Source organism: Carcharodon carcharias, chromosome 16 (assembly GCF_017639515.1).
Source record: "Carcharodon carcharias isolate sCarCar2 chromosome 16, sCarCar2.pri, whole genome shotgun sequence".
In the NCBI taxonomy this organism is placed as follows: domain Eukaryota; kingdom Metazoa; phylum Chordata; class Chondrichthyes; order Lamniformes; family Lamnidae; genus Carcharodon; species Carcharodon carcharias.
The window spans coordinates 79,144,830-79,168,426 of record NC_054482.1 but is presented as its reverse complement, the minus strand read 5'-3'; the positions used below and the strand labels follow the sequence as shown (position 1 = coordinate 79,168,426).

At 41.8% G+C, this 23,597-nt stretch overlaps 2 protein-coding genes across 3 annotated transcripts in view; one reads left to right on the top strand and one right to left on the bottom strand.

Annotated features, from left to right (window-relative positions):
- Positions 1-23,597, top strand: part of mast2 (microtubule associated serine/threonine kinase 2) — a 541,117-nt gene that overhangs the window by 24,999 nt on the left and 492,521 nt on the right. For both annotated transcript variants that reach the window (XM_041207758.1, XM_041207757.1), the window contains exon 2: positions 13,570-13,720. In XM_041207758.1, the coding sequence (XP_041063692.1) occupies positions 13,570-13,720 (151 nt within the window). The remainder of the gene's footprint in view (positions 1-13,569; positions 13,721-23,597) is intronic.
- LOC121288907 (riboflavin-binding protein-like) overlaps positions 1-23,597 on the bottom strand; it is a 201,440-nt gene that overhangs the window by 78,669 nt on the left and 99,174 nt on the right. The gene's annotated exons all lie outside the window — the stretch shown is intronic.

Genomic DNA, 23,597 nt, shown 5'->3' with positions numbered 1-23,597 from the left:
CCTATGTACTCAGTCCAGACCCTCATGATTTTGAATAGATTTATCAAATCTCCTGTTGACCTCTCTCCTCCAACGAAACAGCCCCAACTTCTCCAATCTGTCCACATAACTGAAGTTCCTCATTCCAGGAACTATTCTTGTGAACCTTTTCCACACCTGCACTAATGCTTTCACATCATTCCTTAAGTGTGGTGCCCAAAATCAATACTCCAGTTGAGGCTGAACCAATGTTCTTTATAAGTTAGAAATAACTTCCTTGCTTTTGTACTCTCTGCCCCTATGAATGAAGTCAAGGATGCTTGATGCTTTATTAACTGCTCTCAACCTGTCCTGCCACCTTCAATGATTTATGAAGATGTGACAAGCAAAGTGGATAATGGGGACCCTGTAGATGTAGTATATCTGGACTCCCAGAAGGCCTTTGATAAGGTGCTGCACAAAAGATTAATACACAAGATAAGATCACATGAAGTTAGGGTAATATATTAGCTTGGTTAGAGGATTGGCTAACCAACAGAAAGAAGAGAGTCGGGATAAATGGGTCTTTTTCTGGATGGCAAGCTGTAACTAGTGGGGTGCCACAGGGTATGGTCCTTGGGCCCCAAATATTTACAATCTATATTAATGACTTGGATTCAGGGATAGAAGGTACTATAGCTAAATTTGCAGATGACACCAAAATAGGTGGGAAAGTAGGTTGCAATGAAGAAATAAGAAATTTACAAATGGATATGGACAGGTTAGGTGAATGGGCAAAAATTTTGGCAGATGGAGTTTAACATGGATAAGTATGAGCTTATCCATTTTGGTCGGAAGAATAAAAAGGCGACTTATTATTTAAATGGAGAGAAACTTCAGAATGCTTCAGTGCAGAGGGATCTGGGTGTCCTTGTGCATGAATTGCGGAAAGCTAGTATGCAGGTACAGCAGGTAATAAGGAAGGCAAATGGAATTTTGGCATTTATTGCTAAAGGCATAGAGTATTAAAAATAGGGAAGCGTTGTTGCAACTGTACAAGGCATTGGTGAGACCGCACCTGGAGTACTGTGCACAGTTTTGGTCCCCTTACTTGAAGAAGGATGTACTTGCACTGGAGGCGGTTCAGAGGAGGTTCACTAGATTGATTTCAGAGATGCGGGGCTTGTCTTATGAGGAGAGATTGAGTAGTTTAGGCCTATACTCGCTAGAGTTTAGAAGGATGAGAGGAGATCTAATTGAGGTATATAAGATGCTAAAGGGGATAGACAAAATAGATGTGGAGTGGATGTTTCCTCTTCTGGGGCATTCTAGAATGAGAGGCCATAGTTTGAGGCTAAGGGGTGGTAGATTTAAATCAGAGATGAGGAGGAATTACTTTTCTCAAAGGGCCATGAATCTGTGGAATTCACTACCTCAGAGTGCAGTGAATGCCGGGACGCTGAATAAATTTAAGGAGGAGATAGATTTTTATTTAGTAATGGGTTGAAAGATTTTGTGGAGAGGGCGGGAAATTGGAGTTGAGGCTGAAATGAGATCAGCAATGATCGTAATGAATGGCGGGGCAGGCTCGAGGAGCTGAATTGCCTACTCCTGCTCCTAGTTCTTATGTTCTTATCCACATATGCACACAGGTCCCTCTGCTCCAACATGGCCTTTGACTGTATTGCTTTTTTTTAAACAAAATGCTGATATTAAAACGACAGTACTCATTTAGCAGTTGCTGCAAAATAAATGTGAAAACCGTTGAATTTATCTCTTAAGTGCATAACCTTTCTCTACTTGATGGACGTTATATATTTTTTGTTATTGCCCTGAAGACAAATTTGTTTGCAACTGAAGTACCGAATGAGCAAATCGTCATCCTTGCTTGCTGGGTTCCTGAGATGACTGCATCTGCACATTTTGAGCCCCAAGAAAGCTAAAGTTCACTATGTTTTTATGAATTGATATTGGTGCTCTTTTTTTAGCTGGTTTTGCATTGTGCGCCTCTGTGAACAGCATAGTGGGAGAAGCATTTCATGTAAGAGCTGAGAGCCAAGAGCTCTTCGAGAGCCATTTAAGATGGAGACAGTGTAGCAAGCAGCACAGAATCATGTTTGTGATTCTTTAAACCCTTATACCAGATGTAATATTGAGTGCTGCTGCGGAATAAATGACAATGATTTAGTGCATTCATATGTTGGCGATTACTGCACTTGTATAAAACTAATAACGCATGGAACAGAAGCTCAGCTGAAAATTATGAATGGTTTTTATTGCTCAAAATAACCGTGACAAATACAAAATGAAACAGGTAACATTTTTGCTTTATTATCCTTTTATTCTTTGGAGTCCTCTGTAGCAACAGCAGACATATTAATATTTGTTAAAATGTATGAGGAAGAAAATGGATGGTTAATCACTTGGAATCCTAAAGCTTTTAGAGTAAGCTACTCTGGTGATAACCTTTAAAGAGTAAATATTAAGACCTGTTATTCGAGACTGCATCTTGGTGCAATAATAATGCTGATGCATTAAGTTTTTGTTGTCACTCGTACTTGATGTGAATTTTTATGGGTTTAGTTTCTAATGGTAGATTTTGCATTTTGAGTTAGGGTCTGGAAGTTAACTCTCCTGAGCAATTAATATTTCCTTGTAGCTTTGAAAATGTGAATGCTTTCTGTTCTATCTCTAGTTAACAAAGCATGAGAAAATGAGGTTAATTCCGTGTTTTGTTCCAGACCCAGTTGACTTTAGAACTGCATTGCTGTGAAATGTGGTTAAAATGGAGAATTCATAATGCTGCACTGTAATGTTTAGCATCTTATACTGTACTCAATCCTGTGAGTGTTCCTCTATCTGGAAGAGTATGCAGTGTTTCACAGCTGAGGGCTGAATATTCTCCAGTTAAATTCTGTAATCCATTGAAAGTATTTGAATGAACAATTATTTCATGAAACTATAATGTTTATGGTGGTTAATGAAAGCTGTTGCAGTCTTTGCTTGGACACAAAAAAGGGTTGAATTACTTAATTTTTTTGAACAAAATGTTAAGAAAAACTCATGTTTCAGTTGTGTGTTAATAGGAAGGATAATATTTTTATCAGAGTGGGTAGCAGTGGGTAGCATCCCTGCCTCTGAGCCAGAAGATCTGGGTTCAAGCCCTCCTCTGGGACCTGCTGGCCAAGGAAGGTGCATTCACTATGTGGCCAAACAGGTTGAGTATCAACTTGTAAATCTTTCCAACATACACCCATATACCCACAGGCAGTAAGAGAGGGGAGATTCCTGGTCAGCATGTGATGGAAGGAAAATTGGAGCCTCTACCAGGACTATTCATAGCCCAGGTTACGACATGCATATAAAAGTGTATGTTGCCACAGCTACTTGGACTCCTTTGGGGAGCCAGTTGGCTCAACCGACTGGATGGCTGGCATGAATCAGTTTGGTGCCAACAGCATGGGGTTTGATCCCCGTTCCGGCTGGGGTGGATTCGGGACCTGCCTCCTTGCCCTACCTGTGGTGGAGATCATGGTGCTGTGGGTTGAAACTGCCTTTGAGCAGAGAGCTCAAGACGAAGAGGAATATTTCTATAAAACAGTGAAATTAGAGTGGCATTCAGCCTTATTTCAAAATCAATGGTTGGTGCGTCTGAGTGAAATGTTTGTTTGTTGCTTCTTTCTGTGCATTTTAGTTAAGGTTCAGCCTCTAATGTAATTGTTGCGAACCAGCCTTCAATTCATGTCTTTATGCCAAGTTTTCATTTCCTGCCTTGGTTACTGATGTTTATTGGTTTTTGCTTGTGGCCACAGATGGGCATGACTAAGCAACATATCATGTTCTGAGCCGTGGTATTTTCAGTTTGTTTGGAATGGTTTCTTCTGTACAACTGATTCCAAGATTGTGTTTGTCCCAAAGTCCTTTTTTTAAAAAAAAAACTGCTGCCCTACTTGATTTTTCATGGTGCTTTCACATCTCTCTGACGGATAATGGAGTGTTAATATCCTTTGTTGAAAGGAATATGGGGTTAGATGAAAAGACAGGAGGAGGCTCGTGTGGAGCATCAAGAACAGTATCAAGCAGTTGGGCCAAATGGCCTGTTTCTGTTCTGTACAAAAACAAATCAAATTGAATCCTCTAATTGCACCATGTAGAGCAAGAACTGTGTGCTGGTCTCCGATTTGTGGTCTGTTGGTTTCTGTGTGACGTTGTTGTGAACAGGTGAGGAGGAGTGAACTGTCTCCCTTCTATTTAACCTCCTTGGTTGGCCACAACAAAGGTTTAAGTTTATTTTTCATGAGGATATGCCTCTTCCGAATCAAAATGTTCGTAACTATTCATGCAGTGAGCAGTAAGGAACCAATCAAACAAGGTTTTCTTAACTTAAAGTACAAATTTATTAACCATTAAACCTGAGGAAAACGTCACACGCACACAGGTATTAAAAGTAAGGGAAGTTGGAATCCAATAAAAAAGTTAGAGGAATATATGGTTAAGTGTCCTTTACTTGTCCTTGAGGCTTAGATTGTTAAACTTTGCAGCTGAATTGGATTAGCTGGCTTCGTGGGTGCAGTCAGATGTAGAAGATATTGCAATTATTACGAGATCTCGGTTCACTGGTAGATTTCCAGTAAAATCGTCTTCCTAACCAGTTAATACACTTGTTCCAAAGGAGAGAGAGGGAGAGAGTGCAGCTTTTCGATCTGTTTCCTCTGCTGAAAACTTTCTTGATACTACCTGTGTCACTTGCAAACTATCTGCAGTGTCTGCAAGCCTGCCCGGTTATACCTTACCCAGTGTGTATGTCCAAGGGGTTTTGCGTGGGTCTGTGCAGCAGTCAATATCCAGCACTTGCATTTTTATGTCTCTTCCTTAGTGATGAGTTTCGATAGATCTTTGAATCATAGCAAATGGTCCTTTCTTCGCACTCCCCTGAGGGTATCTTGTTTGCTTTTTCACCATCACCTTGGAAGATGTCGCATTTTAAATTGCAAAATTTGCACTCAGTTGAAAGTTTGAAAATCATAGTTTCAAAAATAAAGGGGCATAGCTTCGTAGCAACATGTTAAAATGCAGTGGACCCATTCAGATGTCAAGCCATTTCCTTATTTCAATGAATTCAAGCCAATGCGCTATTTACATCCTAAATTAAACACCCTAACAAGCTGAACCAGCTTAGTGCTTTCAGTTGACCACAGTTTCGATGGCAGAATGAGACTGTGACAAATGGGTGTTTCATCACAATTCGAATCAAGTAATACATTTTTATTATGAGATGGCCAGTTCCTTCATACTTTGTTTATTCTGTTGAATTTGGTGTGAATGGATTTCTGTGTGCCTATATCCAGAAATGATATTTCCAAGATGACATGATTCATGATGTGGTGTTAATGCAGTGATACATTTTTAATCGCAAAGCCATTTGGTTGATCTCCCGTGCTTGGCATAATAATCAGCTCTTTTAGTCTGGGAGATTGTTGCTCTACTTCACTCGCCACACCTCCTTCCCCTGCCCCCGCCAGCCACGTTTGACTCTACAAGGTCCAGGAAACTAACCTTTGAATCCCACTGTGAGTCACAACCATATTTGTTTGCCTAAATATTGTTTTGGTTTGACTTTGCCCTTTTGAACAGATGAAAGTCTTGCACTCAAGAAACCCATTATCTTGGCGGACGGAGTGGTGGTAATTGACAGTTCCATAGCTCTGCTTGTGCATTCTCTATTGTATTGTGTGGTGGTGCTCTTGTTGTCTTCATAGGTTGCCCCTCGGGATTGAGGATGACTTTCTTCCACTCCGGCCCAATGGGTTCTGTGATGACCGATAAGTTCATTGTACGATCTTCAGACTCTGCCACATGTGGGGCAGGTGGTGCTTGGAGGGTCAGGTAGATAAGTTGATTGGAGGTTTGTGCACTATGTCCAACACCTCAACTTCATCTTAGCATGTTCCTGACAAAGTCTTTGTGTTTGGTGCCTTCCCAAATGAATCTTCTCCATTTTGACTGTCACAAGCCAGGGATTCCTATGAGTTGGTGGGGATGTTTAACTTCTTCAGGGATTTTTTTAAGGACATTCTGAAAGCATTTCTGCTGTCCTCCCGGGTGTCTCCTGCCAAAAACGAGTTCCGAGTAGAGCAGTTGCTTCGAGAGTCTGGTGTGTGATTAACACCTGAATGCTGGGCACTTTGACTTGGGAGAGGATGCTACTGTTGGACCACCTTTGCCACATGATTTGCAGAATCCTGCAAAGTCACTATTCGGACTTCTCCAGTGCTTTGAAGTGCCTGCTGTGGGTTGTTTGAGTCACTGAAGCATATAGCAGCTCGAGGATCACTGCTGCCGATAAACCATGACCGTATTCTCTGGTTTGAGATCCTAGCCCTCAAAGACGCTTTTCGTCGAAGGCTGAGCTGGCACATTGGAGGCAGTGATGAATTTTGTTGTCTATGTCTCTCAATGTATGTCTCCCTATGTCAAGAGATGTTCGCATAGTGCCCTGTGAACCATCAGTTACATATGGACACGAATCCAGATTCAGTGTTCAGAATTGTTGTTGGGTTTTTTTCTGTGCCTGAGCACCAAATGTAAAAGTAAAGATTGTTCAACTTCATGGTGCTCATCTCTTTTTAAAAAAAAACTTGTTTTGTGGCTGAGATCCTAACTATGTTTGAGTATTTGTTTGCTCCAACTTTCTGAAGTTTAGGTGATCACAAGATAAATAAATGCAATAGGAATGGTTTCAGTTCAAATCCGAGATAAAATTCCATTGCCAGTTTTTGTGCAAGTCACTCCCCATTTTTTGTCGGAATTAAAAGCTTGCTCAAGGCATTTTGTTGGCACAGAGCATAAGGGAAAAAATATTAATGAAGCCTAAAAACACAAGTCATTAAACATGGCCTAATCTCTCTGTTCCACTGATGCAAGTGTATATCCTAGGGGATTGTTCAAAGAGCAGGAAGTTCTTCTTGGATTGAAAATATTGAAAATTAACAAATGTATGATTATTTTAATAGAGATTCAATCAGAAAAGACCAAATAGGCTAGGGCCTTTTTTTCTCTGTCTGGAAAAGAGAAGGCTGAGGTGCTGATCTGACAAGTTGTTCAAGTTATGAAGTCGTTTAATATGTAGATGTAAAGTAAATTTTTCCACTTGTTAGGATCATAAATATTTGAAATTGAGAAGTAACTTCTTCATTTAAAATAGTGAGAATGTGAAACCTGCTCCCATATGGAATAGTTGAGGCGAATAGTATTGATGCTTTAAAAAGGAAACCAGATTAGTGAGTGTGAAAGTAATATTATGAAATACCCCTAATTAAAAAGCCAAGGATCCTATCTGCCTTTTTTAACAGCCTCCTCAACTTGGCCTGCCACCTTCAAAGATTCGGGTACATGTACCTCTGCACCCTCCAGGCCTAACTGGTACTTCACCCCCTTTAAAATTTTGCCATTTAACCTATACTGCTTCACACTTTATCTTCCAAAATGCATCATTTCACACTTCACTGCAATAAATTTTATTTGCCAGGTGCCTATCTATTTCAGCAGTCTGATATGTTCTCTTGAAGTCTGCCACTATCCTCTGAACTTTATATGACTGTCAGGAAGATACAATTTTCATAATGTCATTGGAATTTATTGTAAAGTAAAGTAATAGTGAGGTCTGTGTCTACGGGTATGTGTGTTTGTGTGACTTAATTGAATTAAAGGCAGCTGGTCTGAAAGCTTTGATGTAACTGAAAATAAGCTAGGTTTGAAATGTTAAATAGGTAAACATAGGTGTAAAAGGAACATTTGCATTTCAAATAAACCAGATTTAGATTGAATTCAAAAGAGGGTGATGAAATGTTTTACCTAGACAGAAGTTAAGAAACAGCGTTGTTTAATTTTCCCAAAGATTGGTAGAATTGGTACAATGATAGACTTTTATTATTAGAGAGGTAAAAGTCCAAAGACACAATGAAACAAAGGGCATTTACATTCAATGGGGAAAATATGTATAAAGGAGAGAAGGCTGTGTGCAAGGGAAGGCATTTTAAGATCTAACAAGTCAAAAGCCTCCAGCATCTAAGCCGCAATCTGCTGTCTACAAGGAACTGAAGCTGAGAAAAACTCACTTTGAATTTGACTGTTCAGGGTATTGTTTGTTACTTTTCCTGGGTCCTTTAAAATCTATTTGTCTCACTGTTGCCTTAATGGAGGTGTAACTGGTGTTTAGATTAATAAGGGGATTTAGAAGTTATCATAGGATTAATTTATAGATCTGTGTATGTGTTTAAATTCATTTCTTCTATTAATAAAGGTTTAATTGAGTTTTGTAAGAAACCTAAAAGACTTGGTGGCCTTTTTACTGAATTCAAAGCCTGCATCTTGAAATAAGTACAAATTGCAAACAGTTGTGGCATCTGCTTCAAGTTTCCCTCTGGAATTTGGGCAGCTTGGCATTTACCACCTGCCTGCCATAATAATTACATTCCTAAGCATTTTAATCTGCAAACCTTGAAATTATGTCGCCTATACCTGACTCCAGGTCATTATTAGGTATCAGAAAGCACTCTAAATCAACCTCCGCCCCCTGCCTAGTACTTCTTACACCCCACTATGGTTAAATGTTAAATATTCATCTCAAATTTCTCCACTTTGCATGCTGTCAATCACTGTGCATCGGTGTCTTTGATGTTAAGCCCTACATGGCATAAAACTCTTGCCATGTTTTGGAATTTAAAAAAATATAATTTTCATGAGTGACTTTCAAATAGTTTAAAGCAAAATGCATTTGCATTAGTTTAGAACAGAAAGCTTGAATGGAATATAATGAATACATTAATAGAATTTATATTGATCAAAATCTTTTAAGACCCTGAGGGATCTTGACAGGGTGCATGTGGAGAGGATGTTTCCTTTTGTTGGAGAATCTAGAACTAGGGGCCACGGTTTAAAAGTAAGGGGTCGCCCATTTGAGACAGATGAGGAGAATTTTTTTTTTACAGATGTCGAGTGCTTTGAAACACTCTTCGTCAAAAGGTGGTGGAAGCAGGACCTTTGAATATTTTTAAGACAGAGCAAGATAGATTCTTGAGTAAGGGGGGGCGAAAGTTTATTGGCGGTAGGTGGGAGATCAGCCATGATCTTATTGGATGGTGGAGCAGAGTTGAAGGGCTGAGTGACCTACTGCTCCTAGCTTGTATGTTTGTATTTTTGTCAAACACCAAAATCAAATTTGCGAACCTCCCTCCACAATTGCTAAACACGCCGCACCCATTGTGTTAGGAAATGAATGATCCTTTTGCTTATGAACACTCTGGAATTTTAAAAAAACATAGATACAGGCAGTCAATCAAGGTTTTGAAAAGTGAATTTTATCAGTATAGTCAGATCCAACACGTTGACAAAGGTAACTTGTGTTTATAACATAGCATAAGCACTTCGCAGGAGCATTATAAAACAAAATATGATGCCGAGTCACATAAGGAGATATAAGGGCAGATGGCCAAAAGCTTAATCAAAGACCCAGCTTTTAAAAGCATCTTAAAGGAGAAAAAAAGAGGTCGAGAGCTCAGTGAGAGAATTCCAGAGATAGGGCCTTGGCAGCTGAAGGCACGGCCACCAATGGTGAATCAGTTAAAACCAGGGATACTTAAGAGAAGAGAATTAAAGGAACACATCTCAGATTTGTGGGGCTGGAGGAGACTATAGAGATGAGAAGGGGCAAGGCCATGGAACGATTTGAAAACAAGAATTAAGATTTTAAAATGGAGCTGTTGCTAGCTGGGAGCCAATGTGGGTCTGCAAGCACAATGGCGATGGGTGAATTGGACTTGGTGCGAAAAAGGACTCTGAGAACAGAGTTTTCGATGACTTCACGCTTACAGAGGGCAAAAAGTGGAAGGCTGGCCAAAGATACATTGGATTTAGTTTAGTAAAGCCTAGATGCATCAAAGGCATGAATGACAATTTAAGCAGCAGATAAGTTACAGCAGGGGTGGTGTCCAGTGATGTTACTGAGGTAGAAATAGACGGCCTTGGTGATGCCATGGACATGTTTGGAAGCTCATCAAATGTCAAATGTAACACCAAGTTTGTGAGCAGTCTGATTCAGTCTCAGGCAGTTGCCAGTGAGAGGGACAGAGTTGGTGGCTAGAAAAGCGAGTTATTGTGGGAGACTAAAGATGGCAGCTTTGGTTTTTCCAATATTTAATTGAGCATAAATGCCTATTGTTTGAGTACTTTATCCTGTACAAGCAGTCTTGCCCATTTGGAGACATTGGAATGGTTGAGAGAGATGGTAGTGAAGTAGAGCTGGGAGAAATCAGCACATGTATGAAAACTAATACTGTATATTCGAATGACGTTGCCGAGGAGAAATAGGATGGATCCTTGCCGGTGGATACGATAAGTAATGGTGTGTGGATATAGCTAGGTAGGTGGATAGGTAAGAATGGAATCAGGCCGGTGCAGTCCCAACCAGCTGGATAATGGTGGAGAGATTTTGGAGGAGAATGGTGCGGTCAACTGTATCTAAGGTGCAGACTGGTCAAGGTAAGAACCATTTCTGTAGTGTGGTGGAGCAGAAACCTGTTTTCAACGATTCAAACATGGAGTTCTGGGACAGATGGGCACAGCTTTGAGAGGCGACAACACGTTCAAAGAGTTGGGGAGGAAGGGTGGTTGGAGATGGAGTGGTGGTTTGCAAGGACAGCGGGATCAAAGGTTTATTTTGAGAAGAGGGGAGATGACAGGTTTGAAGGATATAGGGACAGTACCTGAAGTATCAGATCTGTTAATGATATCAGCTGAGAAAAGGCCCTTGACCTGAAACATTAACTCTGTTTCTCTCTCCACAGATGCTGCCAGACTGCTGAGCTTTTCCAGCACTTTCTGTTTTTATAAACATCAGCTCAGTTGGGAATCAGGAAGGGAAGTTGATTGGTCAGCCATTTAGTTGGAATAGGGCCAAGGGTAAAGATGGGTCTCCTGGACAAGATGAGAAGGAAGAAGAAATTATACACTAGTACAGACAGTTAAAGGCCCTTCGACCTATCAAATCTATAGTGGCCCTTTTGAAGGGTAATGCAGTTAGTCTTACTCCTTGCTTTTTCCCCTTATCCCTGCAAAACTTTTTCCTTTGTTTTTATCTAATTCCTTTTTGAAGGCCACTGTTGAAACTGGAGCACCACCTTATCAGGCATTGCATCTCAAATCCTAACCACTTGTTGCATAAAAAAGTTTTTGCTCTCATGACCTCTAGTTCTTTTGCTAATTAGCTTAAATGTGCCTTCATGTTTTCCACTCTTCAACCATTGGAAACTCTTTATTTATTCTGTCACCTGGAAGTTCACTCCAGGTCACCAAGTCACCCACCATCCTGACTTGGAAATATATCGCCGTTCCTTCACTGTCGCAGAGTCAAAATCCTGGAACTCCCTTCCTAACAACACTGTGGCTGTACCTACACCACATGGACTGCAGCGGTTCAAGAAGGCAGCTCACCACCACCTTCTCAACGGCAACTGGGGATGGGCAATAAATGCTGGCCGAGCCAGCGAAGCCCACATCCCGTGAATGAATAATAAAAAAAAAATTAACCTTTCATGGTTTAAAAACTTCTTTCAAATCTGCTCTAGGGATAATGATCCCTTATAAAGCTTCTAAAGTCAATCCATATAATTGATATGGGGAAATAGAAAAAAAAACTAAAGAATGATGTGAGTTAGGGCAAGGTTGAACTTTTAGAGAACATTTGTCTTGGTGGGCTGAGAGAAGTGACAGAGGCTGCTGATTGATTGGCCTGAATAACAGTGACAAAGAAATGTATGAGCTCCTCACACTTGTTGGAGGTGAAGATGAAAGAGAGGAGTTTAAGAAGTGGCTTGCCATTGAGGGAAAGAAGCTGGGGTTTATCTTTGTATTCCAGGATGGTCCTGGAACAGTGAGCAGCTTGGCAGAATAAAGCAGGACTCACTCATGTTTTAAGTGGTCCAAGCAGATCTGGCAGTGGATGGCGAAACCAATAATTGTCTGTCATATCTTTTCAAATCTGAGTCCCTTAGACTTAAGGGAGTGGAGATGAGAATGGAGGTGAGAACAGCATTCAGGGCAACAGCCAGAGGGAGTAATCAGTTTAGTGGGGACTACAGCATTAAAGGTGGAGATGAGGGTGTGGTTGAGTAAATCAGTAGCTGCAGAAATGTTGTAGTGAGCAGAGGGCCGAAGGGTGGACTTGGAATTTTGAAAGTGCTGTTCTAAGTAAATTGGCAAAGTGTTTTATTCCAAGGGTGGCCACAGAAGTAAGTAGGTGAAAGGGATGTGGGTGAAGTATGTTAAGAAGAATCAGATGATGTGATCAGAGATAGCCTTTGCTGTGTTTGACATAAAGGGAGTAGCAAGGCCAGATGAGATGGTAAGTTTAAGGGGTCGGCTGTTAATATGAGACAGTGAATTTGCAAGGGGGAGTAATTACATGAGGATAATAAGGCAGAGGAAAGAGAGCTTGATGAAGCAAAATAGAAGTCTAAATCATCAAGAATGAGAAGTTGCGAAGTGCTGAAGCTGAGGGAGGAAAGCATTGAAGATATCTCGGTGAGAACATTCTTATGGTTCTTGAGTGCAGAATGACTATTTTAAATGAGAGGTGCAATGGCAGTAAGGTCAGCCAGATTTTGAATAGAATTAGCATGAAAAATATTCAGGGTTATTTTGTTTAAAGTCAAGTAAGACAATCTACTGATGTGTGTTCATTACTTTCTGTTATTATGCAAGAACAACATGTACTAATTGAAATAAGTAAATCAGATCATAACTGTTTTGTAAAATTATGTACCGGGATAAACCAGTTTAATGATTTGCATCAAATTAGTGTTTCTCAGTTTATCTTCAAGGAGAATGAAGAAATATAATGTGAAACACATGAATATCCAGTTAAAATCATTATGGGGTTTCTATGGTATTTTACACTTTTGTGTAGCCATTTATTGGTTGGCAGCAGAGCCACATCTTTAAATGCAAGATGGCAGACCTCTTACAGAAGTGGCCAGCCCATTGTACCTGAGAGAATATATAATGCACGACTTCAGTGACAGCCCAATTTTTATATGGACTCTCCTCTGACTTTTCATGAGCAATGCCATGTGATTGAAATTGCGAGTAGATTGAAATTGCCTTTGGTACATTCTTACCGTGTGCCAAATGCAGAATTTATGATTATGACAAAATTGCATTCTTCCCCTGTTAATTAGTTTAGATGCAGCTGGTAAAAGCCCTGCACCTATTTATGAAACTTGTCTTTATGGACAACAGCAGATAGAAAACCTTTGTTGCTGTGGGACATGGAGACCTTTCCTTCTGATGGTAATTCATTTGTGTTGAGAAATGTTGGGTTCAAATTCTGAGGATTAGTTTCATGGGAAGGAATTTTTCAAAAGATAAGCACTACTTTTCTCCATGATAAGATGTAAGTTTGGGCATGTAATACTGTTCAAATGTTTAAAATCGCAAGGGGGGGGCGGTTCTGGATATGTTTGAATATGTTTTAGATAAATTGGCTTTAGATAGATTAATATTTTAATGATTGACTTGAAAATGGAATTTTAAAAAATAATTTTTGCTTAACAGGTGGAGCTTTCTGGATCATCTTCATTGTTCTTCAGGAAGCTGAGTAACCCCGACCTCATCTGTTCATCTGGAAAAGTTTCTAAACTCCAACATCAATTGAATGAAGATGATGGCAAACTTCAAAGAGGGAGCTTTGGTGGTGCATTGGGAGGTGAAGAGTTGACTTATTTTTGTTTGTTGCCAATGGAAGACTTTAGGGTTGTTGATATTTAAATAAGTAGACCATGAATAGGATTGTTGTTTTCTGAGGGACAACTTGGAAGGTTCTTTCTCTTAAAAGTTTGCCATGATTTAATATTTGAACTCTGGCACAAATCAATCTCATAGAAAAACAAAAGCATAGAAAAACAAAAGCACTCATCAAACATTATTTTAAAAATCATCTTAAGATCATCCAATGTGTTTTAGGCCTATAGAAAACTCTGAGATTTGGTGTCTGATGTCAACCAAACCTCAACTACAAATTTGTAAAACATTCTATGAACTGGACATGGCATGTTTTGATATTTAAGTTGTCAGTGGCACCAAATAACAGCTAATCTTTTTGTGTGAACCATCACATATCCATGATATGAACCATACTGATGGCCCAAAAAGTGTTGAGAAATGTCATGTAACGCTTTAAAAAAAATCTATATATATATCATTAATATATTCTTTTTATATGATATATTTTAAAATGGGAGCAGTTTTAAGCCTGAAATCTAATGTGATTTGTGCGACTTACATTTAATCCTTGTTCTCCTCTTATTAGCATCCCATTTCAGTTTTAACTTTGCCCTCCTTCATTCTCTTCCACAACTGAGTGATCCAGCAGCTTGCTGCAATCAGGTCTGAACTGTTCTGACAAATGGTTCTTAGTCAATGTTAACCCTCTTTTGTTCTGCCAATGCTGCTTGACCGAGTGTATCCAACGTTTTTTCTTGTTATTTCCAGATATTGAGCATCCTGCAGTATTTTGTTGTTGTGAACCTATTTTGATCCTTCTGTTGGCAAGTTCCTCAGGGCAACAAAAGTACTCGTGATTTTTAAATCCTGATTCTTAATAGGGAAGTGTCTGATCTTGGCTATTAATGACGTATTTATGTTGGGAATCACAGTGGCAAAATTCATAACAAAAACAGAATTACCTGGAAAAACTCAGCAGGTCTGGCAACATCGGCGGAGAAGAAAAGAGTTGACGTTTCGAGTCCTCATGACCCTTCGACATAACTTGAGTTCGAGTCCAAGAAAGAGTTGAAATATAAGCTGGTTTAAGGTGTGGTGGTGGTGGTGGTGGTGGTGGTGGTGGTGGGGGGGGGGGGGGTGTGGTTGTAGGCAAAAGCAGTGATAGAAGCAGATCATCAAAAGATGTCACAAACAACAGGACAAAAGAACACATAGGTGTTAAAGTTGGTGATATTATCTAAACGAATGTGCTAATTAAGAATGGATGGTAGGGCACTCAAGGTATAGCTCTAGTGGGGGTGGGGAGAGCATAAAAGATTTAAAAATATTTTTAAATAATGGAAATAGGTGGGAAAAGAAAAATCTATATAATTTATTGGAAAAAAAACAAAAGGAAAGGGGAAACAGAAAGGGGGTGTGGTTGGAGGGGGGAGCTCAAGACCTAAAGTTGTTGAATTCAATATTCAGTCCGGAAGGCTGTAAAGTGCCTAGTCGGAAGATGAGGTGTTGTTCCTCCAGTTTGCGTTGAGCTTCACTGGAACAATGCAGCAAGCCAAGGACAGACATGTGGGCAAGAGAGCAGGGTGGAGTGTTAAAATGGCAAGCGACAGGAAGGTTTGGGTCATTCTTGCGGACAGACTGCAGGTGTTTGCAAAGCGGTTGCCCAGTTTACGTTTGGTCTCTCCAATGTAGAGGAGACCACATTGGGAGCAACGAATGCAGTAGACTAAGTTGGGGGCAATGCAAGTGAAATGCTGCTTCACTTGAAAAGAGTGTTTGGGCCCTTGGACAGTGAGGAGAGAGGAAGTGAAGGGGCAGGTGTTGCATCTTTTGCATGGGCATGGGGTGGTGCCATAGGAGGGGGTTGAGGAGTAGGGGGTGATGGAGGAGTGGACCAGGGTGTCCCGGAGGGAGCGATCCCTACGGAATGCTGATGGGGGGCTGAAGGGAAGATGTGTTTGGTGATGGCATCATGCTGGAGTTGGCGGAAATGGCGGAGGATGATCCTTTGAATGCGGAGGCTGGTGGGGTAATAAGTGAGGACAAGGGGGACCCTATCATGTTTCTGGGAGGGAGGAGAAGGCATGAGGGCAGATGCGCGGGAGATGGGCCGGACACGGTTGAGGGCCCTGTCAACGACCGTGGGTGGAAAACCTCAGTTAAGGAAGAAGGAGGACATGTCAGAGGAACTGTTTTTGAAGGTAGCATCATCGGAACAGATGCGACGGAGGCGAAGGAACTGAGAGAATGGGATGGAGCCCTTACAGGAAGTGGGGTGTGAGAAACTGTAGTCGAGATAGCTGTGGGAGTCGGTGGGTTTGTAATGGATATTGGTGGACAGTCTATCACCAGAGATTGAGACAGAGAGGTCAAGGAAGGGAAGGGACGTGTCAGAGATGGACCACGTTAAAATGATGGAGGGGTGGAGATTGGAAGCAAAATTAATACATTTTTCCAAGTGCCGACGAGAGCATGAAGCAGCACCGAAGTAAGCATCGATGTACCGGAGAAAGAGTTGTGGAAGGGGGCCGGAGTAGGACTGGAACAAGGAATGTTCCACATACCCCATAAAGAGACAGGCATAGCTGGGGCCCATGCGGGTACCCATAGCTACACCTTTTATTTGGAGGAAGTGAGAGGAGTTGAAGGAGAAATTGTTCAGTGTGAGAACAAGTTCAGCTAGACGGAGGAGAGTAGTGGTGGATGGGGATTGTTCGGGCCTCTGTTCGAGGAAGAAGCTAAGGGCCCTCAGACCATCCTGGTGCGGGATGGAGGTGTAGAGGGATTGGACGTCCATGGTGAAGAGGAAGCGGTTGGGGCCAGGGAACTGGAAATTGTTGATGTGACGTAAGGTGTTAGAGGAATCATGGATGTAGGTGGGAAGGGACTGGACAAGGGGAGAGAGAAGGGAGTCAAGATAACGAGAAATGAGTTCTGTGGGGCAGGAGCAAGCTGAGACGATCGGTCTACCGGGGCAGTTCTGTTTGTGGATTTTGGGTAGGAGATAGAAGCGGGCCGTCCGAGGTTGGGTGATTATCAGGTTGGAAGCTGTGGGAGGAAGATCCCCAGAGGAGATGAGGTCAGTGACAGTCCTGGAAACAATGGCTTGATGTTCAGTGGTGGGGTCATGGTCCAGGGAGAGGTAGGAGGAAGTGTCTGCGAGTTGACGCTCAGCCTCCGTGAGGTAGAGGTCAGTGCGCCAGACGACAACAGCAAAATTCGTGTTGTTTCACTTATTTGGCTGCCTATGTATTAGTTCTCCAGGTTGGAATGTTTATCTATCAAAAGCTGACAAACATTTCACAAAAGTGGCCCTGATTAAAAGACAATTACATGCAAGTTCAGTGGGCTGTGAGCTTGTTTTAACTTAATAATACATAAAAACATAATTTTTTCCCCTTACCATAAAAGAAAGTATACAAAAGCCCGAGGGATTGGTGGGGGGTTAACGGGATATAGTTGCATATATTAAAAGCATGTCTTATGTTTTGGGATAGGTTGTGGATCTGGAGCGCGAGTTTTGAAATCAGTTGGTTTTTTTCTCCATTGTTTTGGAGTTTAATATTGGGTGTATTAAGAAGGACAAGTTAACAAAACAGTCAATAAAGTACATGGGGTCCTGGGCTTTATATATAAAGGCATATACTACATAAGCCTCAAAGTAATGCTAAACCTATATAAAACATTAGTGTGGCCCCAGGTGAAGTATTATGCCCAGTTCTGGGCACCATTCTTTAGGAAGGATGTGAAGGTTTTGTGCAGAAGACATTTACTAGAATGGCTCCAGGGATGAAATATAACAGTTAAATAGATAAACAGTAGAAGATGAGGTTATTCTTAGAGCAGAAAAGGATCATTATTCTTCAAGCAGAGAAGGCTAAGAGGAGATTTGATAGAAGTGGTTAAAATTATGAAGGGTTTGGATAGACCAAATAAAGAGAAACTAATTTGGCAGGGGGAGGGGACACAGAATGTTACCAGAATAGGGACACATCATAATACAGTAAAACAATCAAGCCAGAGGGAGTACAGCTGCAATAAGCTTCAAGGGAGTAAGGCAAGGCTGGATGGCCTCTACTTTAATGCCAGAAGTATTACAAGTAAAACGAATGAGTTAAGGGTGAGGATTGCCATGTGGAATTGTGACATAGTAGCCATCACGGAGACGTGGCTGAGGGAGAGGCAGGATTGGCAGCTGAACATTCCGGGATATAGAATCTTCAGACGGGAGAGGGTAAAAGAGGAGGGGGTGTTGCATTATTAGTTAAGAAATCAGTTACTTCAGCAAGGAGAGATGATATCTTGGAGGGGGCATCGAATGAAGCTTTGTGGGTAGAGTTTAGGAATAAAAAAGGGACAACCACATTATTATAGACCCCCAGATAGTCAGCGGGAAACTGAGGAGCAAATATGTGCACAATTTGTGGGGGTGTGTAAAAACAATAACAATAGGGTAATTATATTAGGTGATTTCAACTTTCCGATTGGGATAGACATAGTGTTAAGGGCTTGGATGGAGTGGATTTCTTGAAATGTGTACAGGAGAACTTTTTAGGTCAATATGTAGAGGGTCCAACAAGGGACGGTGCATTGCTGGACCTAATTCTGGGAAATGAAGCTGGACAGGTGGCTGAGGTGGTGGTGGGGGAGCATTTTACCGACAGCGATCACAACATGGTAAAGTTTAAGTTTGTTATGGACAAAGAAATCGACAAGCTGCCAAAAAATGTTTTGGATTGAGGAAGAGTGGATTTTAGTAAAATAAGGCAAGATCTGGTAGATTGGGAACAGTTACTTGTGGGGAAATCTACAGAGGAACAGTGGGGGATGTTCAAAAAGGAAATGGGGAGGGTACAGGCAAACATGTTCCCTCCAGGGTGATAAGAAGGAGTAACAAGCTCAGAGAACCATGGATGACCAGAGATATTCAGGTTACGATGAGAAGGAAAAGGGAAGCAAATCAGCAGAGGCATTAGTGGAGTACAGACAGTGCAGGGTGGAGCTTAAGAAAGCAATTCAGAGAGCAAAGAGGGGATATGAGAAAGCTCTAGCTGGTAAAATCCCAAGATATTCTATAAGTATATCAATGGGAAGAGGATAATCAGGGAAAGTGTAGGGACCAAGGGGGCAATCTATGGGTGGAGCCAGAGGACATCGCTAGAGTGTTGAATGAATTCTTCACGTCCATCTTCATCCAAGAGAATGAGGATGAAGGTATCGAACTCGGGGAGAGAGATTGCGAAGTTCTTAAGCAAATTGATATAAGGAATGACAAGGTATTGGAGGTGTTGGCAGGCTTAAAAGTGGACAAATCTCCAGGTCCGGATGATTTGTGTCCCAGGCTGCCGAGGGAGGCAAGGGAGGAGATCGCAGGGGCTCTGACCCGAATTTTTAATCTCTTCCTGGCCACGGGGCTGGTGCCAGAGGACTGGAGAACAGCGAGTGTGGTTCCGCTATATAAGGGTTGTAAAAATAAGCCAGGGAATTACAGGCCAGTGAGTCTCACGTCAGTGGTAGAGAAACTATTGGAGAAATTTTTGAAGGAGAGTATCTATCTCCACTTGGAGAGGCAAGATTTGATCAGGGATAGTCAGCATGGCTTTGTTAGAGGGAGGTCATGCCTAAGAAATTTGATTGAATTTTTTGAGGGGGTGACCAGGTATGTAGATGAGGGTGGTGTAGTTGATGTAGTTTATATGGATTTTAGCAAAGCCTTTGACAAGGTCCCACATGGGAGACTTACAAAGAAGGCAAAGGCACATGGGATGCAGGGTAATTTGATCAGGTGGATTCAAAATTGGCTTAGTTGTAGGATACAGAGGGTGATGATAGAAGGATGCTTTGGTGACTGGAAACCAGTATCCAGTGGTGTACCACAGGGATCTGTGCTGGGTCCCCTATTATTTGTCATTTATATAAACGACATAGATGACTATGTGGGGGGTAGGATTAGTAAGTTTGCAGATGACACAAAGATTGGCCGGGTGGTTAACAGTGAGGTTGAGTGTCTTGGGCTACAGGAAGATATAGATGGGATGGTCAAATGGGCAGATAAGTGGCAAATGGAATTTAAGCCTGAAAGGTGTGAGATGATACACTTTGGAAGGAGTAATTTGACAAGGAAGTATTCAATGAATGGCATGACACTAGGAAGTTCTGAGGAACAAAGGGACCTTGGCGTGTGTGTCCATCAATCTCTGAATGCGGAGGGGCATGTTAGTGGGTTGGTGAAAAAGGCCCATGGGACACTTGCCTTGAGTTATAGATTACAACAGTAGGGAGGTCATGTTGGAGTTGTATAGAATCTTGGTGAGGCCACAGCTGGAGTATTGTGTGCAGTTCTGGTCACCACATTATAGGAAGGATGTGATGGCACTGGAGGGAGTGTAGAGGAGATTCACCAGGATGTTGCCTGGGATGAAACATTAAAGTTATGAAGAGAGGTTGTTTAGACTTGGGTTGTTTTTGTTGGAGCAGAGAAGACTAAGGGGCGACCTGATCGAGGTGTACAAGATTATGAGGGTCATGGACAAGGTGGATAGGGAGCAGCTGTTCCCCTTAGTTGAACGGCCAATCACAAGGGGGCATAAGTTCAAGGTGAGGAGCAGGAGGTTTAGGGGGATGTGAGGAAAAACTTTTTTACCAAGAGGGTGGTGACAGTCTGGAATTCACTGCCTGGGAGGGTGGTGGAGGAGTGTTGCCTCATATGCTTTAAAAAGTGCCTGGATGAGCACTTGGCACGTCATAGCATTCAAGGCTATGGGCCAAGTGCTGATAAATGGGATTAGGTGGGTAGGTCAGGTGTTTCTCCCGTGTCGGTGCAGACTCGATGGGTCGAAGGGCCTCTTCTGCACTGTGATTCTGTGATCTGTAATCTGCTTCCGGTGGCTGAAGGGTCAACAACCAGAGGGTGCAGATTCAAGGTGATTGACAAAAGAGACCATTTGAGGAAAAGCTTTTTTATGCAACAGGTAGTTAGGATTTGGGATGCAGTGCCTGATAGTGTGTTGAATACAAATTCAACAGTTGCCTTCAAAAAGAGAATTGGATAAAGTCTTGAAAAAGAAACATTTGCAGATATTTGGGGAAAGATAGAGCGTGTAGGACTAACTGGATTGCTCTTCTAAAAGGCCAGCAAAGTGTCGATGGATCAATGACCTTCTGTGCTGCCCTATGCTGTGATTCTTTAATTCGAATGTCATTCATCCAGCCAGAATCATTTATTTGGGTTAGACATTTAAAACAAAGTAGTTGTACATACTTAAGTATGGATCTACACAGTCTTAAGTCCTTCTCGTGACCCCTAACATTTTTTTATTCTTTCACAGGATGTGGGTGCCGCTGGCTTAGCCAGCATTTGTTGCCCATCCCTAATTGCCCTTGAGAAGGTGGTGGTGAGCTTCTGCCTTGAACCGCTGTAGCCCATGTGGTGTAGATACACCCACAGTTCTGTAAGGGAGTTCCAGGCTTTTGACCCAGTGACAGTGGAGAATGGGGTGTGGCTTGGAGGGGAACTTGTCGTGGTGCTCCCATTCATCTGCTGCCCTTGCCTTTCTAAGTGAGAAAGATTGTGGGTGTCGAAGGTGATATCAAAGGGAGCCTTGGTGAGTTGCTGCAGCGAATTTTGTATAAGGTGCAGACTGCTGCCACAGTGCATAAGCAATAAGCTGGCAATTGTTTGGTCCCAAGTGTCTAAATAGTCAGGTGACCTAGGCCAATAACACCTTAAATACTTTATATATAAGCAAAATACTGCGGATGCTGGAAATCTGAAACAAAAACAAAAATAGCTGGAAAAACTCAGCAGGTCTGACAGCATCTGTGGAGAGGAAGACAGTTGACGTTTTGATTCTGAATGACTCTTCATCAGAGCTAAAGATGAAGAGTCATTCGGACTCGAAATGTTAACTGTGTTCCTCTCCGCAGATGCTGTCAGACCTGCTGAGTTTCTCCAGATATTTTTGTTTTTGTATCTTAAATACTTTGTATAGCTCTAATAGTAGCAATGTCAGCTGCCTGGGGGTAATTACCCTTTTTTTTTGTTTCCTTTCTCCCTTTTTCTGTGTGGAACTGCTTGGTCTCAACTTGAGTATATCTGACAAATTTCATACCCACCTGTGTACTTTGTGATTATAAAGCCATGTTCTGTCTCTCCGTACAACATGAGATTGGTGTTTCAACATACAGCTCTACCAACAAAGAATTGACAAAAATGCCTGGAGCAGCATTTGGTCTGAACAATAAAAGTAGTATCTTCAGAAATAGCATATTGCCAAACACCTTGCAGGCTAGAAAAGATTGTAACTCATTTGCTATGAAAAATGTGGTCAAAACATTTATTCCATGTTTGAAACAGGGTTTTATATTCCAAGACGGATGCAAATACAAAGTACTGAATTTTCAAAGCGGTTGAGATTGGAGTTGGGCAGGCCTGCAATTTAGCACTGCTGGCTTTTGTGCCAGCTCAGCACTACGAGCCTCATCCTAAGCCATTTGGAGAGGCAATTAGGGCCAATTCCAGAGCCTATTAAGCACCCAATTCTGCCCTGGAGATTGCTGTTGGCAATGCGGGCAAGAGACAACAGCTTGGATCCCAACCGGGCAATCATGTGGGCTCATGTCAGAAAGGGGAGGAGCCAAGCTTCAATCCCGCAAGCAACACCCCCTGCACCAGTCATGGCCACCAGGCTCCCGCTGTGGCTGCTGGCCAATTGTGGAGGCATTGACCCTCACAGCCAAGAAGTTGTGGCCATTTTAAATTAAGAAGACAACTGACGACTTTGCAGGACACCTCCATCTTGAGGAGCCCCCCCTCCCTCTTGCTCTCTCCACTAAGAGTCAGCTGCTTCCACCTTGGTTCGTGGTGCTGCCAATGTGTCAGTGCTGCAGGGCCATCCATTGGCCCTCCAGCCTTGGGAGACAAGCCACCATCATTAATTGGATGGCAAGCCCTCTTCCAACCACTAATTGACTTGGTCCTTTAGCAATCCTGGTGGGTGTGTCTGAAACACAGTGTGGGGCATGTACATGGAACTGACTTCCTGTTTCTGAACCTGGACTGAAAATCCAGCCCAAAAAGTTTATTTTCAGGCAATAACAAACATGTTCAGCATGAATAATGCTCTAAGCTGTAAAGAAATTATCTGTACAAAGATTGTTGCAAAGATCTCAATACCTGAAATTCTAGCATGTAGCCTGTAGATGTTTGACTGTGACATCTGCTGCTGCAATTTGAAAATGCAGCCATGCCTTTCCTTTACCTCAATTTGGCCTCAATTATGGCTGAAATATTTTGAAGACCTAATGATTTCTTTGTAATGTTTCCAGTAAGGAGGGGTGTCAGAGTGCAGCGGTGGTGTGGCAGCACCCGAGTATGACAGCACTGCAGGTGGAAGTATCCTCATTATTTTCCCAGGCTCTGATTAGCTCTCGTTTTAATTGCTTTCAGCAGCAATCTTGTGTTGTGTAGCCCTCCTTTCCCCTACTCTCGATTTTGAAACAATGAAAGTAAATTAGAGAAATAATGTTTCTTATTCAAATTTTCAACAGCTTTGTTTATGAGCAGGCAATTCTGGGTCAAGAATTGTTTTTACATGGCTGTTTAGCTCTCTGCTTAGCTCATTGGATAATGCACCACTTGATATGATGCAGTGCCACACACAATAACAAAGCCTCAAGTTAAGTCTCTAACCTGTGCTGAATTAACTGTTTGCTGTTTTCAGTTCTGGTCTGAGTTCCCTGTGATAGTGAGGAGTTAAAAAAGAAACAGATAGTGTTCCCACTGCAGGTCACCATCCCCACTGAAAGGTATACATGAATAGATGTATGAGAACGTAATTAGGATCAACTATGATATGCCT